General features: G+C 35.3%; 2 protein-coding genes and 1 pseudogene across 2 annotated transcripts; 1 reads left to right on the plus strand and 2 right to left on the minus strand.

The window, feature by feature from the left end:
• The first annotated feature begins 7,457 nt into the window (after positions 1 to 7,457).
• LOC131602648 (histone H3.2) lies at positions 7,458 to 8,089 on the plus strand. The gene has a single exon (XM_058874814.1). The coding sequence runs from the start codon at positions 7,542 to 7,544 to the stop codon at positions 7,950 to 7,952; it is 411 nt and encodes a 136-aa protein (XP_058730797.1). The 5' UTR covers positions 7,458 to 7,541; the 3' UTR covers positions 7,953 to 8,089.
• Positions 8,090 to 8,393: 304 nt separating this feature from the next.
• On the minus strand, positions 8,394 to 15,350 carry LOC131605529 (zinc finger BED domain-containing protein RICESLEEPER 1-like; annotated as a pseudogene).
• A 132-nt stretch (positions 15,351 to 15,482) lies between these two features.
• On the minus strand, positions 15,483 to 18,600 carry LOC131605530 (uncharacterized). The gene is made up of 4 exons (XM_058877877.1): positions 18,546 to 18,600; positions 17,516 to 17,884; positions 16,977 to 17,315; positions 15,483 to 15,490 (listed from the first exon to the last, which is right to left on the minus strand). The coding sequence occupies exons 1-4, from the start codon at positions 18,598 to 18,600 to the stop codon at positions 15,483 to 15,485; spliced, it is 771 nt and encodes a 256-aa protein (XP_058733860.1).
• Positions 18,601 to 19,041: the final 441 nt, after the last annotated feature.

A 19,041-nucleotide genomic window follows, 5' to 3' on the forward strand; every position in this document is an offset into this window, starting at 1 on the left:
TTAAACCATGAACCAAGCCACGTTACAACCCTTGAAAGTCCTAACTGAAGCATGGTTAGTTCGAAAGCATACTGTCACAAAAAGGGTATCCTGACTCCTTAAAGTTTACCAAGAATCCTGAGTTGATGTCATGTTTTTACAAATATCACTTTCTCACATATTGTGTTTTACTAAAAATGTTTTTAAACTCCAAGACAGACATATGCATTGCATTTTTATGAGTGTCATTATAAAACAATTTTGTCTACGTAATTTCAAATGTTTGACATCAGGAAGAATCTGCATGGGGCATAATTACTAAAAGTCCTCCAGACAAATAAATTTGCAGAGATGTCTCGTATGCATGACTCGGACAGCTAAAAGCTTGTTTATACAAGGGGCATGACATATTATTATCCCATCTACTGGGGGAAAGCTGGTCATGATTCACAGAATCTCTCAGAGGCACTGAACAACCAGAGAAGTTAGTCCATCACTGGGAGCATGTCACATCAGTCACAAATCTCAACAAATGCTATTTAGCTACTGACATCAGATGGTGTCAGTATCTGTCTCTCCTTCGAAGTTTGAATTCCAGTAATCTAAAACATCAAGCATACCAGGTTACTGAATCCATGGGCAAGTATATTCCCGCAAGCGAAAGACCATATATGGTTAAAAGTGTTTTCCAATAGCAAGTACTCAAGGACATGGGGCAATGGAAAGTTGAAATCTCGGAGAATCTTCCCCACAGAGCAGTTTTCATAATATATCCCCACATAGCAAGTCATCTTCAAGCGATTTCTTCCCAACATAGACTTGGTTCCCCAACAGAGTTCATACCTTCGATACTGCCGGTTCTCCGACACAATCTTCTTCTCTAGCATGGTTTATTCAAACTCGCTATTTTCATTAAAGTTGCCGCTCAGAAATCTGGTCGGATAGTACGCTCATCTCTCTTGTCCCCAAGATACATCAAGATCAGATCACTCAAGTTGCTCTCATCCCCAAGCAAAGATCAAAAATCCCCAGCTGGATATCATCGAACGAAAGACAGGAATTCTCTTGTCATTATCTCCAACGGCATACAGGGATTTATTTTCTCAATCAGCAGTTGCTATACAAGAGTTATCAATATGCTTCAACCATATAGTCCATCCCTGCATCACTCATAAATGCATAACATACAATATTCTCGTTTATTTCGAGAATCTCAACACATGCATCATGACATTGCATAAAACTAATCTTTCCTTTTCAGGTCATTTCATAATCAAAAGAATATTATCATCCAAGTGCGGTGCAAATACAATCATATCAACGATTTAATCTCAACACTCATTCAAGACAAATACAAATTTAATACTTCATTCCAGATCTTTCTTCAAAATAATTCAGAAACAATCAAAGAACTTCTCATCCTTTCTAGGAGCCTTTCTAGGTAGTCTTTTCTAAGACATTTATCCTCCTTTCTAGGAACCTTTCTAGGTAATCTTTTCTAAGATGATTCATATCCTTTCTAGGAGCCTTTCTAGGTAATCTTTCCTAAAATGATTCATATCCTTTCTAGGAGCCTTTTTAGGTAATCTTTTCTAAGATGATTCATATCCTTTCTAGGAGCCTTTCTAGGTAATCTTTTCTAAGATGATTCATGTCCTTTCCAAGAACCTCTCTAGGTAGTCTTGTTTAAGACGTATCATATCCTTTCTAGGAGCCTTTCTAGGTAGTCTTGTTTAAGACGTATCATATCCTTTCTAGGAGCCTTTCTAGGAAGTTTTGTTTAAAACATATCATATCCTTTCTAGGAGCCTTTCTAGGTCAGTCTTGTTTAAGACATATCATACATTCCTAGGTTAATCTTGTTTAAGACATATCTTAACCTTTCTAGGTAATCTTCTTCATTCAACATGTTCTAAGACATCTACCGCCCTTTCAAGGAGCTTCTCAATTAATATTCTACAAGACACTTCTTCCCGAGCTTTGTTCAAAGCCTAATCTCCTTTACATCAGTCAATGATCTATCCTATTAAGGAACCTCTCCAGGTAGTTTGCCGTAAGACATTACTTCATATCAATCAATGCATATGATCCAGTCTGAAAAGCATCTGCTTTAGACAAACAAATTCTTCAAACGTTTGATGGCATCTTCAAGCCCATCTCCGACAAACGCCTCTCAATACTTCAAGCTCGGATATAGTCTAACGTATGACTTATCCTGATTTTCGTACTTATCGACATCAGATGGCATCTTTAAGCCCATCTCCTACAAAAGTCCCTATCTCAGCAAGGGCAAATTTCTTAGGTATTCTAGTGTTCAATCCTCTTCCACCTTCAGATTCCGATAGGCACACAAGCCAATCTACATCCTCAAGTGTAAGAAAATTGAACAGGGGCAGCTGTCATACCCCAAAATTTGCTCTCACATATTTGCGAATGCCATTTTATTACGAATCAAAGTAAAGACACGATTGGTAAGAGGTTCAACCTTGCAGGTATAAGGTCACGGGTTCGAATCCCACTTCTTGACACTTTTATCTTATCTTTTTAATATGATAATTTTTATTATTAGGATATTAAAGTGAAAAAGAAAACAACAAATTTTTTTTAACTATCACGTTTTAAATGCTAGAATTCTTAATTATTATTGTTATTATATTATGAATTTTTTTTTATTTTCTATAGATTTTTAGTTATTATTATTATTATTATTATCAAGTTTTATTTTGTTGTATTATTAGTAATAGTGTTATCAGACTTTTATCTTCTATTTTTAGGATAGTATTATTATAATCCCTTTTCCCTTTGTTAATTTATTAATGAAAAAATAATGAAGAGAGAGAGGTATGGCGAGAGTGCATCAGAATGATTAAAATAAAAAAGGGAAGTAATTTTCGGTTTCAAATCAAATCTTCATTCCACCAATTTGTTCCAATATCTCAAAACAGAAACAAATCTCAACTATCCTCAATCTCACTCAATCAGCATTTAATCAGATTCAATCAAGAATTATTCTTCAAGACCTAATTTGACATTATAAAAGCTGCATAAAATTCACAACGCAGGGGAGAAAGATGGTGAAGCAGAACCCTATTCACCGCCAAAATAAATCGTGAACAAGAGTGAGCAGAGGGGCGAGTTGCAGCCTAGTTCAGATCAAACAAAGTGTTGCAATCAAATCCTTGGCGCTTTCTGAACGTATACCAACCTTCATCATCGACCAAAACATTCTGAATCGTATTCCCGCGTTCGTATTTTTACTGCAAATATTTTTCAATCTGAATGTGTTCATAAGCGCATCATAATCCATGTTTAAGTGCATAATCGTGTTCAAAATCTTGCTTTCAAGCTACCTTGATGATTTGATTTGAGTTTTGTGGCAGATTGATGAACCCACCATAGTTAGGGTTCAAGAGCTTCAATTTGGGGCCACGCGGTTATAGGACCAATCAATCCAAATTGATTGTGTTTTCATGTTCAGGGGCTTGATTATGTTTTATCTGGGTTATCTTTTCGTGTTTATCGATGAGTATCTGCAGGTTTTGGAATTGAATGCTACGGCCACGCATAACAAACCGTTGCCAAAGAGTTGTGTTCTAAAAAGTTCCAACGAGGAAGAAGAAGCAAGGGGCGCGCGTTCCTTTTTTTTTTTTAATTTTAATTCATGAATTTTCTTTCAATATATACTAATGGAATGATTCTTACTACATCATATGTATTTGGCACAGATGGTAAAAAGTGTGGACATGCTACTTGAAGGGAGCGGGCTCGATCCCTGGTGGCCGCTATTTTTTTCAAAAATCATTTGTTACATTGGTTTCGATGATTCCCTACAGCTCCCAACGCATGAACACCGTAGAACCTCAACGCCAGCCTTCTGATCCATCAAGCAACAAATCCAACGCTTCTGGAGCTGCAAGCCTACCATGGTCCTTCAGCCATGCGTCACACAAGATCCAGAGCTAAGATTTCTAAACTTTTTTTTCTTATAATTAATTGCATTTTTATAATAATTATAAATCATTATTAGTTATTTCCTTTTTTCTAAAAATCATATAAATAAATAAAGATCATATAGTTATGATATTTAATCGAATGTTCGACTTTTTTTGTTATTTAAACATTGAAATTACTTGTTTTACATAGTTTTTTTTCAATTATTTCAAATTAGGATTTATGTTTTTACTGATTAATTTTGTTATAGTTTTAAACCTTAGTCCGTAGGTTTTAACCTTAGGATTTTTTTTTACCTTTGCCCCTGACTCTGAGCCTCATAAACCTTTTGGGTCACAATAAGTTTTCTTAAATAAGGGTTTATAAATTTTGTAGGGTTTGTAATCCTTTAGGGTTTGAATCAGTTAATGCACTAACACTACTCTTCTTCATGCCTAATTTTCAGGGTTAATCACTATCCTCCGACTACGCGCCAGGGCAATCAAAAGCTAAGTTCTGATCCCTCTTTATTATTATTTTAATTATTTTTACCTTTGATTTTAATTTTTGCCTTATGGTTTAAATTACTTTCAACTGTCAATGAATTACTCATACACTTACCACTATCATTTTTCTGTTTAATTCTCAGATGATCAAGTCAATCAAGGTTCGAGGAAGATCAATGGCGGAGATCAAGATAATTATATTAATTATCTATATTTCTTATTTTCTATTTTCCCCCATCCCCACAGGTGTTTATTGTGTTTATTGTAATGGCGTAGGTTTTAATTCTTGCCTTTAATTTCTGCCATTTTAACTGCGTGGTTAGTAATCTTAGGGAGTGCAAGCCTTTAACAGAATTAGATAACTAATTATAAGATAAATATCTGAATTAACCACGTGATTGGTGCACCCACACACCTTTAGGGTAATCCCTCTTGTTGCCTTATACTGTTGCCTTATTAATTGGTTGCCTTAACTTTGTTGCCTAAAAATAGTCAAGTCCCTCGATTCCGAGGATACCTAAAGCAATGTTGCCTTCAAAGTTATTGAAACTCCCCCGAGGTTGCCTTATAAAGAGTGATTGTCCCTATTGCTAAGGTATCCTCGCATGATGCCTAAAGATATTAAAATGACTATTATATTCTTCCCTTAGACTACCTGCCCTCTTTATGGCCAGGGACAGTCTTATGGCGAACGATTACTCTCGATGACCCGCACATCCAATTGAAAGGCTTCCTGCCCTCTTATGGCATGGATAGATCCTTTCGTCTGAAAAGCTAAAAGAAAGAATTTTCAAACTTAGGGTAGTTGCTACTAATTGCTTGCTCTAATTCAAATTACTTTTTACACCTCTTTTCCAAATCAAATTCAAAAAGACTACGCTTATTTACAAGCTAAAGTTCTTCTTTCGAAAATCTTTTCAAACAATTCAAACAAAGTGAGTCAAGCAATTAAGAGCCCATGGAAAACCATGGATGCAAAGGGTGCCTTACACCTTCCCTTTGCATAATTACCCCCCGAACTCAAAATCTTTTCAAAAGGTCTTTCCTGTTCTTTTAGCCTTTCCTAATTGGATAAAATAAAAGTCGGTGGCGACTCTTGCTATCCGCACATTTCAAATAAAATTCAGTTCACCGTATTACATGTTCCAAAGAATGAGTCCAACTAAAATTTACATCTGCGTCCCAGATATGTCTCGCAACACGGTCTAGGTAAAGAGGCAACAATGATAAGTTTGACGATTCTCATCCAAAACCCCGAGGTGCCTCTGGTGCCCCCTTGGCCCTGAGATTAGGGGTGGAAAAACGGGTCTGACCCGTTGGGCATGCCCGTTTTGCCCAAACTTTAGTGCAGGGTCGGCCAAGGTTTTAGGCCCTCAGCCTTTAATGTGACCGCCCGCCCTGTTTTTTATGCGGGCTTTTGCGAGCACATAAATTAACATAAATTTTGACATTTTTAGGTTTAAAAGGTGTAGTGCCCGCGGGCTTAGCCCGCCCTCACCTTTTTGCGGAGTGGGATAAGGTTTTAGGTCTGCACTCTTAACTATCCTGCCCGTACTGCCCCATTTTTTGCGGGCTTTTGCGGGACGGGTCTAAACGGGGCTGGCATGCTCGTTTGCCACCCCTAACTTGGATGCCTTAGGTGCTGCCACTATCTATTGGGCATGGGATGCCTCATATACCTCTAGTGTTTGAGGTACCTCGGGTGACTCAGATACCTTTGCTGCCTCGGGTGCCTGAATATGCGAACTCAGTCGTCTACGGGAAGATGGAGGCAAGGATGCAAAAGGAGGGAACCCTCGCCTACTACGGAAAGAGGAAGAAGAAGGCATAAATACATGATCCCCAGAACCTGACACCTCTAGATCGACCGAGCTAGAGGTAACAGGAGTCTGCGATGGTTGACTCTTTTCCCTCAAACATATGAATATTGTGCAATCTTGTAGTGTCTCAATCGGGGTGGTCTATCATCCATAATTCATGTAAACACATAAGCGTTACACAACGAGTTATGTACAAAAAGGAATAATATTGCAGATTGATTGATTACAGAGATGCATCTCCGGTTTCCGGGTATACATTATAAATTTACGGATATGCATATCTGTAACAACCTGCAACTATAACCACCATCAATGACATAATGTATTGATCGTAAAAACTGCCCATCAGATTCGTTTCATTAGGTATAAATAAGTTATCAAACATGTAAAATCTATATATTTCGTAACTTAAAATCAACTTCTACACATATATACATAAACTTAATAAAGGGGAAAAACTTACAAATAATGTCTTAAAGTTGCTTGAAGTTGGATGTTTAAAATTGCTTGTTGTTGCTTGAATGTAGTTTGAGAGAGTTTGAGAAAATGGGGTTTGAGAGAGTTTGAAAAAAATAGGGTTTGAGAGAGTTTAAGTAACTAAGAAAAATGAAGGGTTTGAGGTGCATTTTTGAAAGAAGAGTGTCTAGAGTTGCATCTATGTAAGTTTTACGGAATTGTATCTGCGAAATAATTGCATGCGGAGTTAGGGATTCATCCAAATTTGCAAATTTTATTGTGTCCGAAGATACATCTACATAAGGTATACGTAGATGTATCTCCGATGAATCCTTTCTATTGATTTAGAATCTAATTCATAGATATGTTGAATTTTAGTACGTTGATATTGAAAAATTCCATTGTAAAAAAGAATTCAAACTTCAAAGCCCAATATAGCTTCAAATTCAATTCATAAGACCCTTTTTCTTAACCCGCCAAAAGATGAATTTTCCTTCTTATATTTTCATTTTCGTTTTGCCCACCAAAAATCTACCGGCCGCGTCAATCGCAACCTTTAATTACTCCCAGATCGACGATCACCATCACACACTCCAAACTCCTCTACATGCCACGTCAGTAATCCGCGTGCTCTACTATTCCAAACAAACATATCCGTCGATTATCCAACTAAAATCAACGGCCACAATCATAACCATTTTTCACCTTTCTCTCAATTTCAAAACCCGCATAAAATCACCACTATATAACAAACTAATTTCTCCACTTCCATAATCATCACTCGCAAAGCATAACCGGAAACAAGCCTCAAGTTATAATCTGTTAGTAACCGTTTTTCTATAATCTTACAATGGCACGTACCAAGCAAACCGCTCGCAAATCCACCGGCGGCAAAGCTCCACGGAAGCAACTGGCAACCAAAGCCGCTCGCAAGTCCGCTCCCGCCACCGGAGGAGTGAAGAAGCCACATCGTTTCAGGCCAGGAACCGTCGCTCTCCGTGAGATCCGCAAGTACCAGAAGAGCACTGAGCTTTTGATCCGCAAGCTTCCGTTCCAGCGTCTTGTTCGTGAGATCGCTCAGGATTTCAAGACTGATCTCCGTTTCCAGAGCTCCGCCGTGTCGGCACTCCAGGAAGCGGCTGAGGCGTATCTTGTTGGACTCTTTGAGGACACTAACCTCTGCGCGATTCACGCCAAGCGTGTCACTATCATGCCAAAGGATATCCAGCTCGCTAGGCGTATTAGAGGCGAGCGTGCTTGATCTTGTTGAATTCTTGCTCTTAGGGTTTGTGTAGATATTTTCGTTATGTAGTTATTCACAAACCGTTGGTTTCAATGGAACTTGTTATTTCTCTGAACGTCTTATCAGTGGAATGAATTCGTCTCTTGTTCATCTAATTCTTGCCTGAATTTTTGTCAGTTTGTTACATTTCTGATTGTTGTTTTTGCTCTACAATTTATTTTTCTTCCACTTTCTTTCATTAATTATTAATGTTGATAAACTTAATAATAATATTGATTAATTCAATAATGTCTATGCTAAATTATGTAAAGATATCTATTGAAATATAAATATCACAAATCTTTTGTTTATTCCTTGTTGTGATGTTCAAAAAAGCCTTTAGAGAATTACGACTGTAAATTTGCAAGAAGCTAGACCTGTATTATTAGTACATTTGTTGTTACAGTTTGTAATGTAGAATCAAAGAATTGTCTTTATACAAGTTGCTGCTTTACTTTTGAACTTACCCCAATAGTTGCTAAAAATGTAACTTGCACAATCAGTGACTGAAACCGGTTCATAGCATTCATTTCCGGGTGAAAGTGAGTCACAGCTTATGTTTGCTACATTGCAGGCATAGGACTAAGTAGCTTTCAATTTTATTTCATTTGCTCTTCTGCTGCCACACACCAGACCTTTCCTCTGTATGGTACGTTCTCAACCCCGAGATCCAATTGATAGCCGATAGGGCCGTCGTAAATAAGTAAGTGGTTAAAGGGCATCTCATTTTAGATGAAGTCAAAAAGTGATGGTCCTTTTGTTGTAACATCAATGTGATACAAATACAATGGACATAGTCTCATCACGAGTTATGCATGTTGCTTTTAATGTTTTGTTTTGTATTGTATGTTTGCATTCATAACCTACTTGTATTGGCTCACATATATTATCGACCAAGGATGTCTACACTCAACCCCTTTCACCGCTTTAAAAACTTGAGACGCTTCCTTTATGGAGGAAAGAGGTTTTGTTCTATACAAGCACATATCGTGTGTAAGTCATTCCTCCCAGTTTCCACTGACACTCTCCAATCTTCATTTGACACCCCTAAATAAAAGTCCATTCTCATACTCTGTCTGGCCGTCGGTCCGAGGTTATTCCTCAAAGGTGAAATGTTGGACCACATGCATATCATCTTGCAAATATAAGAATATTCTAAATCTGTTCTTGGACTTCTTCTAAAAATTACAAACCGTTGGTTTCAATTTCTTAAGAATCTTGTTATATTGTAATTGTGCTTAGCGCCTTATCAATTGAATCATCTTTTGTTCATCTATTGTTCGTTTAAATTTATTCTTTTGCCTTAATTTATGTCAATTTGTTACATTTATTTGTCATACATGTTCCTGACAATTTCAGACAATTCTAGTTCAATTGGAAATATAAATAACATTCATAAATATTTTGATTGATAGAACAATTCAAAGAAAAATTATGTTGAAGATATGTAAATTTATAAAGCAGTAGTTTCTGAAGAATTCTTGTTGTGATGATCCATATTATGTGATGTTTTTTTTCCTTTGTATGTCACATTGTTCATTGGAGCTGGTAATGGTGCAAAGTCTGTGATGTTTTTTTCCCCTGTTAAGTCTAAATCATAAATTGGGGTTCCGTCTGTGTGTAATAAGCCCCAGTGTCGCTCTGTTCCGGGTCCTGGCTTTTGATTTTCGTTGAAAAGTGAGAAGATGAAGGTTGGTATTTGGACTCCGGGTCTAGCTGGTGTACCGATGGATGGTTTTGCTGTCATTCTTTGGATTAGATTACGATTGTATATGGCGGCATTGAAAGTGTTTGCACCTAGTTCTTCTATGTCACCGGAGTTTGGCCATCCTGTTTCTGATATTATGAGCTGGATGTTGGAGTACCCGAGTTTTGACATGGCGAAGATAAGCGAGTCAAGCATTTGGTCTAACAAGTTTCTGTAGATTAAGCCACTACCCGGGTCTATTATGGCGAAATTTCCCCTGAATAGAGCGTAGTCTAGGTTAATATTGGAAGGGTCTTGTGACCATGGGAAGTATGGGTATACATCAATGAAGAAAAACGAGTTGGTTCTGTCTAAGAACTTAAGCATTGGTGCTATCACACTGTCTCTTACGTCGGGTCGGAATGTCCCGCTTGATGGTGGGAAGGTTGTTTGTAAGACATCCATTGCTAATGGGGTGCCAATTTTGATGCCTCTGATGTTCTGAGATTTGAGTGCTCTCTTAATGCTTCGCATTGCCGGGACAAGATCATGCCACATTTTGTGAGCTTGTTCTGTATTGTAGCTTAGCACTTCATTCCCTACAAGTAAGTATCGAATCAGGGTGTTCGGGTAGTATGGGAGGATATTGTTCTTCACCCACTCATCTGCTATGCTTTGGTTTGCAGCAATGCCTGAGATTTCATTGTTTGGGATCATAATGGAAACTTTGAGCTTTGTGATTGATAAAAGCCGTAGAATTTCTGGGTTGGCATCATAGATCTTCACAAGGCCGGCTTTCATCGTTGTTAGTAATTCAATGGACCGGAATGGAGAGGGTAGATTGTTTCCAAGCACACCATAGTTCACACCAATATTGCTACTGGCTTTTGCACCTGTAGAGTTAGGAGAATTTGCATATAGTTTAATGAAAAACATAAAATACTATAACAGAAAAAAACATGTATGTTTCAAACTTACTTGATAATGAAAGTAAACAGACGAAAAATATAGTCAGAGAATTCATTTCACCAACTACTCTTCCAATTGCTAGTTGTTTCCAATGGTGGCAGTAATGGTTATGCAGTACAGTGAGATGAAGAGAGTAATAGCAGTATCAATTTATACAAAGGCAATGGATATTGGTAGCAAGAAATCATATTTCTATGAAAAAGGATCTTTATGAGGCTATGCAACTCAAAGGGAGCAACTGAATTAAGAAAGGAATGAATGGATTCAACACACACATTCACTTAATAAACTATTAGAGAAAGCAAGGGTGTGTTTTTTTTGTTTCTTGGTTAAAACTGTTTCCAAATGTATTTTATTATAAGAAATGAGGTTAAATTAGTCACAAGCTTTAGGATGGGGAAGAAGCTAACTAATGTTAAAAAATCAGGATAATGAAGTTGTTAGTTACTCTCACCTAATGAAACTAATAATACTCCATCGACTTGAAATGAAGAAGAAATAAAACCTTAAAGTGGATTTAATATGTCCAGTTTTGGGGAGAAATCGTTCAGGATATTATTAATCTATTTTTTTTTGGTTACATTAGAAAAAAAAGAAAGAAAAATAAAAAGCATAAAAAAGTAGAAATATTTTCTTACAAAAGACTAAAAAAAACATCACCTAACAAAATTGTGGACAATTTAGGACGAGGCTTTTAGAGAAGTGTTTATAATCGTTTTTGGTGAAGAAAATTTATAAAATAAAAAAAAAAATGAAAGTATTAAATTTTTTTCTCTCAATAAAAAAATTTCATATTCATTTATTTTTTAAAGCCAAAATATATTAAAAAGAAGATTGATACATAAAAAAGAATGGATGATTAGGTCAAAATCCACTCCAAAAAATTTGAATCTAAAAAAAAAAACACAAATCTAGCATATTTTTTACACAGTCTTTTCTAATGTCCAAGAGTAAAAAATCAAAATAAGTTAAGGATGTAGATGTATGACCTATTTTAGTAAAAAAATTCGCACAAATATTTCTTTCTCTATATATGTGTATAGTAAAGAAAGACATGTCAAAAAGCATGTTAATGCAAATATGCCATATGTTTTTAATTTTACAAGGCACACAGTCAAGATTGGTAGCCAAAAGTTTTGACCACTAGAAGAGAATTCGACTCTACCTAAAGCCTAGTCTTACCTTTGGTTTTATCTATCTCTATTGCTCTTAAAACCACACAAAATTCAGCCAACAAAGAGTTATCCCAAATAAAAAATTCAACAAAAGCTAAGATGAATTTACCATTGTCGTCCCTAAATTCACCTCAACAGGCCATAACATTAGGATTAGAGGAGTAGGCTCCATCAACATTACACTTAATTCAATCAAAGAAAGGAGGACACCAAATAACCTTTTTGATGGTTGAAGCGCTAGGAGGGTGCATTAGGATATTGAAAACTTTGAGAAGAGTAAGGTCATTCCAAGAGGCTCTAAAAGTTAGTTTGGTCCTGGTGCTAGTTAGCCTGACCCGAGCCATGATTTGAGAGAAAATTGAATTGAAAAAATATCTCTTTATCTTTGAATTAGAATGAGTTTAAGGCAGACAAAATGACATTGATCAGAAAGATGATCGAAGCTTTGAGAATTAAAGCACATTGAGGGACATGTTATTACTAGATAAGGACCATATATCATTAGAAGAATTGACCTGCAGATTAGACTTGATGATTCTGCTCAACCAAGACCAAATTTTGACAGAAACTACACAAGTAAAGAAGAGATGATGTGAGGTTTTAGAATGATTTTTGCACATATAACACACAAATGCTAAAACACACCCTCTATTTTGGAGATGATCATCAGTTGGCAACTTATTATGCATTAATCTTCATACCGCCAACAATTTTGAAGGATGGATGTCTTTAGACCATATATCTTTCGCCCAAGAAAGGTTTGGATATAACCGATTTTTGAATTGATATGCCTCTTTTAAAGACATATTTGCCGAACCAAACTTTTGCCAAATCATTTGATCAACATTGTCAACAAAAGGAAAAGTTATGGAGTTCATTATGTCTTCAAGTAAAGGAAATAAATCATGCCAAACAGTTGAGAAGGACCAACCATTATGACTAAAGAAGTAAAAAAATTTGGTGTTGAGATTGAAATATAATGGAAGGGAATCCAAATGCAGCTCATTGATCACATGTCCACCTCACCAAGAATATCTCCAAAATTTAATGCTAGTTCCATCCCTAAGAACCTAACAGGAGTGACTTCTAACAACGCTGATCTCAGACTTCATCCCTACCAAAATAGAAGAAGGAATATAATGATTTATAAAATCTGTTAGTCTGATAAATCTTTCCCTAAGTAATTAGGCCCAATCTTCTTTGTACGTGTGTGAATCCCACCCCAACTTAATATTTGAGGTCTCATTCAAAAAAATGAGAGACATGAGACCTAGCATACTCGAAGCTTTAGGTTAATAGTCATTCTTCCAAGAAATTGTCACCAATTTCCTCTTGTTTACATCTCCACTCCAGATAATATTCTAATATTCTAGGTCAATTGATTTAAGGAGAGAAATGGGCCAAGAGTTAACACAAATAGAATGAGTTATCTTACCTTAGAAAACAAATAGAACTAATATAGCTCTTTTTGCATAGAGAGGAGACAAAACTTTCAAGATGAAAGTTTAGCAATCATCTTGTCTCCAATGTGCTAGAGGTGATTAACTCTAACTTTTCCTTTGAAAATAGGTACCCCGAGGTAATTGAAAGGAAATTTGCCTTAGGATAAACCGGTCGTATCTAGGGGTGGGAATAGGCCAGGCTAGGCCAGGCTTTAGAAGGCCTGGGCCTGGCCTACGGTACATTTATAAGGCCTGAGCCTGGCCTATGGCCTATTATAGGCTCATTTTTTTGGTCTGGCCTGGCCTATTTAAAAGCCTGGCCTGGCCTTAAAGCCTATTTAAAAAGCCTATTTTTTATGAAGAATTTCAAATAATTCATTTAATTTAATTTTGAATAGATTATATAATATTTTATATATTATTTGACCCAATTTTTTTTAAAGAAAACTTTTAGAAGTTCACCATGCACCACGTAACTAGAAGAAAGATTACACTTAACATTGAAACAAAATAATTGACATGATAAGCAAACAACTTAACACTTAGAAGTTGCATATCTATCATGCCATTGTAGCAAGATAACAGCAAAAAACTTAACACTTAACAGTCGCATATCAATCATGCCATTGCAGCAACATAATAGTATCTATGTCGTACTTCAACATTACAAAATTACTAAAAGAACATTAAAAAATACCAAATATAAATAGTTCATTGGCTTCTCAAATCCAAAATCTTAAATTATAGAACACAATATGAATAACTCCTTAAAAAATTATAATAATATTGATAATTTTAAAGTGAAAAAAATTGTTGATAAACTACCTGAAATAACATGAGTAGCACGATTAAACACTTCTAGAAGTTTACAAACTTTCTCAACTTTGTTCCATTCTTCAGGCAAAGGGGCATAATCATAATGAGGCTCTCTTTCTTTATAGGCTGCAAATGCAATCTTAAAATTCAAAGCAGTTGACAACATATTAAAGGTTGAATTCCATCTTGTTGGACAATCAATAATGAGTTTCCTTTCTTTCAAACCTTTTTGCTCAACCACATCACAAAATGCCTTTAGTCTTCCATCATTGTGATTAATATATTTGACACTTTCACGAATATTGAAAATGATGTCCTTAATTTTACTAAGGCCATCTTGCACCAACAAATTCAATATATGAGCACAACATCTAACATGAAACAAAGAACCATCAAGGATTAACTTACTAGTTAGAGATAAATCATCTTTGAGACATCTTAAACATGAATCATTATAAGAGGCATTATCAACGGATACTGAAAAAACTTTATTTTCAATCCCCCAAATTTTCAAACATTTATAAATAGAATCAGCCACATCAATTCCACGCCTTGGTGCAGGGACTTTCACAAAACTCAAAACTCTTTTTTGAAGATTCCATTCTGAATCAATGAAATGTCCTGTGATAACCATATACTCAACTACCTGGTGGCTAGATTTCCACATATCAGTAGTTAAACTTATCTTTCCCACACTTTCTAAAATTTTCTTCAACACTTTCTTCTCCCTCTCAAACAATGCCACACAATCACTCCTTATTGTTTTATGAGTAACCTTATGAAAATCTGAGTTTGCATATTGGAAACCCCACATCCAAACGTCATCTTCAACAATGCTAAAAGGATATTCATGGACCATGATAGCGGTTGCAATTATTTCCCTCATCTTTTCATTAGAGTATCTAGCACCGGGAGTAATAAAGGGATTACCTGAATTTGAAGGCTGAAACGGAATGGTTGTTTGTCTCTTTTCGGTAGACTCGTGCAACTTCTTTTTCAAGCATTTATCAATATGCCTTTTCATATGACTAGTGCTAGATCCCGGCCCTCCAGTAGCAAATTGGAGTTTACAGTATTTGCAAACCCCTTTCATCACACCTTTTTTAATTTCAACTTCATCAAAATCTTTCCAAATGCTTGATGTTTTTCTCCTCTTTCTCCCAACAACTGATTCTGGTTCTTGTTCATGTTCAAGTTCCTGACTTTCTTGTGTTGTGTTTGCTTCTACTTGAGTTGAATCTATAGCCACTTGTTCACTCACCTCATTATTATTCAAAGAAGAAGCCATTTACTAGAAATAGTACAAACTTGAATTAGAATGTGTAATACTAAATAGAATAATGCTCAATGATGCAAATACGAAAACCAAAACCATTAATTAATAATGCTCACTATTGTGTTTAAATTTAACAATAGTTAATTAGATTCCTACAAAATTAAAAAATTACGTTAACTAAATTTAATCAACCAACCCCACCCATCTTTTTTCCATCAACAGAGTCACTAAAATAAGTATATCATAAGGTTCAAATTATTTTCCAATTTATATCATAATCATTACACTTTTAGCAAATTATTCAAGCATATCCATAGATAAATGAATAAAAGGTAATGTATATCCATTTTGAGTTAAAGACAAGAAAGAAATAAAAAATTATCAAATATATAAACAACACACATAATATTATTCTAACAATCATTGTAACATGCATCTTCACTAACAGACACAAATATGTAGAACCACACATTATCATCACAAAAGTTATATTAAATTATACAAATAAAATATATAGAGTAGTGTTTACACTGTGTGTTGTTTCTATAGAGAGTAAATAACATAGAACCTTAGACAAACAAATGAAAAAATCTACAAGAAAAATTAAAATTATTCTTAATAATAACTAACTAACACATACTAGATTTTTTTTTTTTTAGTCAAATTAATAATATCTGATTAACAGGATTGCAACAAACCAAAGATGAGAAAAATTGATGGAGACAAAAAAAAAGAGACGGATACAATTTCTTTAAAATATGAAAACACACACCATATATCTCTCATCTAATACTTGGATATTATCTTATCTCTAGCAATAGATGTTGCAAATTGACAGTATATATATGTCTGCCGCTTACATATCAGCTTAATATTTTTTTTTGTTAGAAAAAAAAGCCATATGATATTTTCATTATAGAAAGGTTTGTTTCTTTAATAATCAAACAAATTTCTAAAGGGTGTGTTGAAGCCTTATGATATTCTTGCAATGGTTTGTTAGTATGTACAGTACGGTTGTTTACGATAGTGCAAAAGAAAATAAAAGATTAAAATCAAAACCAAACAATCAATCAATAAAATTAATATTTACTTACCTTTTAATAAACAATTGTAGCTTCAATGGATAATACCTTGTAGCTTCAGTTTGTAAAAGAGATTTGCCGACACCGTTCTCTTAGTTTGTATTAGGGTTTCTATCACACAGTGAGACTGAGGTTTTGAAAGAAGTCCCTTCAAATTCTAAATATATTTTATCTCTTAAGTTTCTTTTTTGTTACGTGATTACAATTTTAATTATATATTAATTGATTATTCCAACTTTCAAGGATTTGTAATTTATAAAAACAATATATTTACTAAACAGGCCGGCCTATTAGGCTTTATAGGCTTTTTTAATAGCCTAAGCCTGGCCTATTTAAGTAAATGGGCTTTTTAAAAAGCCTAAACCTAGCCTTTTTATTAAATAGGCCAGGCCAGGCCAGGCTTTCATAGGCCAGGCTGTAGGCCCCTGTAGGCCGGCCTGGCCTATTCCCACCCCTAGTCGTATCCAAAATATTATTTAGTCTAGATGTTATTATATTAACAACAAAAATGGTTGACTTAAAGGTGTTATGAACCAGACCAGATACTTGAGCATACCTAGAGAAGAGAAAAGAGAAGCGAGAGCTTGGATGTTAGAAGCAGTACCTTTGCGAAAAATTAGAATATCATTAACATAGAGAATGTGAATTGGAACACCCAAGGTCCTTATGGCCATCATTGGTTTCAAATTACCTACCGAAACTAGCTTAGAAATTCCTCGGGTAAGAACTTCCTCTACCAAACAAAAAAGTGAAGGTGAAAGGGGGTCCCATAGCCTAACACCCCTGACACACTTGAAGTATCCATGATGAGAACCATTGATTTCTAGATATAGATTAGCTGAAAACAAGATGGTGGAAATCCAATGAAATTTCTTAGAGGAGAAACCAGACTTATCTAACATTCAAAGAAGAAAAACCAGTCTAAAGTGTCAAATGCCTCGCTGAATCTACCTTGATAGTAAGATTTGCACCAATTTTTTTATGTCGAGAATATTTAAAGCTTTAAAGGAAAAAATGCAGTCTTTAATGGTCCTTCATCGGATGAAACCTTTTTATTCTTCGGAAACCAAGAGGGCATGACATGGGCAAGCCTACTTGCCAAGATTTTGGAGATAATCTTGAATTTGAAATTGGCCATAGCAATGGGCCTAAACTTTTCCACAGTGTTATCATCTTTGGATTTAGATAGAAGGATAATGGTATTGGAATTGAAGTTTGGAAAGATCCATCCTGAAGTGAAGAATTCGCTGAGTTCCTTGTATACATCATGCTTGACAATGTTCCAATATGTTTGGTAGAATACACCACCAAAACCATCTAGGCCTGGAGAGCTATCTTTACTGAGATTAAAAAAATAAGAAGAGATTTCCTCTATTGAGGGAGTAACGGTTAGTAGATTTTTCATGATGTCATCTAAGAGATTGACAATGACCTCCTCTATAAGAGAAAAGTCTTGACATGCAGCTGCAACACCAAATAGATTAAAGAAATATGAAACTTCATGATCTGAAATATGTTGAGGTTCAGTGATTAAAGTGTCCCCATACTTTATATAAATAATGATAATCTTAGAGCATTTGATCTTTTCCGTTCTATGAAAGAAATATGTATTTCTGTCTCCTACAATATGCCAAGTTACCCTGGATTTTGAAGCAAGAAAATCTCCTATTTGTCCAAAGCCTTCTCCAACTCTAACAATGCATTTTTTCTTGACTTAACATGTTCTTATTGGCTTCTTCTGCTTGAATAAGCTATTGAATATCAAAAATATTTTTTGTTATGTCTTTGACTAAGTTATGGACAATCCCAAAGAACTCATTGCTCCCCACTCTAAGCTTGGTTTTGAGAATTTGTAATTTCTTGTTCAAGATGTACATTGGGCAACTAATTAAAGGAATGTCCCAATAAATTCTTATAAATTTGTAACAGTCATCATACAAACTCCACATCTTATGAAATCTAAAAGGGGAAATATGTTTGACTATAGTGAATTTGAAATTAAAGACCATTGAGAAATGGCCAGACCTTATTCTAGTTAAAGATGTCACTGCCATATAGGCACAGTCCAAAATCCAGGGTTGGTTACAAAAGACCCTATCAAGCGTTCTATCCGCAAAACTCTTACCACTTCTCCCATTAGACCAGATGAAGAAAGCTTCATGAGTTTGAAGATCCACCATGTTGTTATGATCTTCCCAAAAAGATAATTCCAAGATAGGAGTTATATTAGTTGTGTGTGTCTCCATATATGTTCATGGGATCCTAAGATGGAATTATAGTATCCTTTAAAATACCTGTAACTACGAGATACAACCAAAGAGAGGGTGAGGGGTGAATTAATGTTGATGGACTTTTCTCATTTTATGCAAAGTTTCTTATCTTTTTATTTTATCGAAAGCAAGTGAATGATTGCAAACTTTGTATGAATGTAAAGTTCATAAAATTAAAAGTATAAAGATAAAGGACACACAAGAATTATACCAGTTCCCCTTATAAACCAAGGGTACATCCAATCCCTATACTCCTTAGAGGATTTTCCACTATCTAATTCAAAGACCTCTTTTAGATCCTTGTACAACTCTTCACCAAGACCTCCTTATAACATTCTAATGCCTAAACAT

The sequence above is a fragment of the Vicia villosa genome, linkage group LG5 (genome assembly GCF_029867415.1).
Source record: "Vicia villosa cultivar HV-30 ecotype Madison, WI linkage group LG5, Vvil1.0, whole genome shotgun sequence".
Taxonomy (NCBI): Eukaryota; Viridiplantae; Streptophyta; class Magnoliopsida; order Fabales; family Fabaceae; genus Vicia; species Vicia villosa.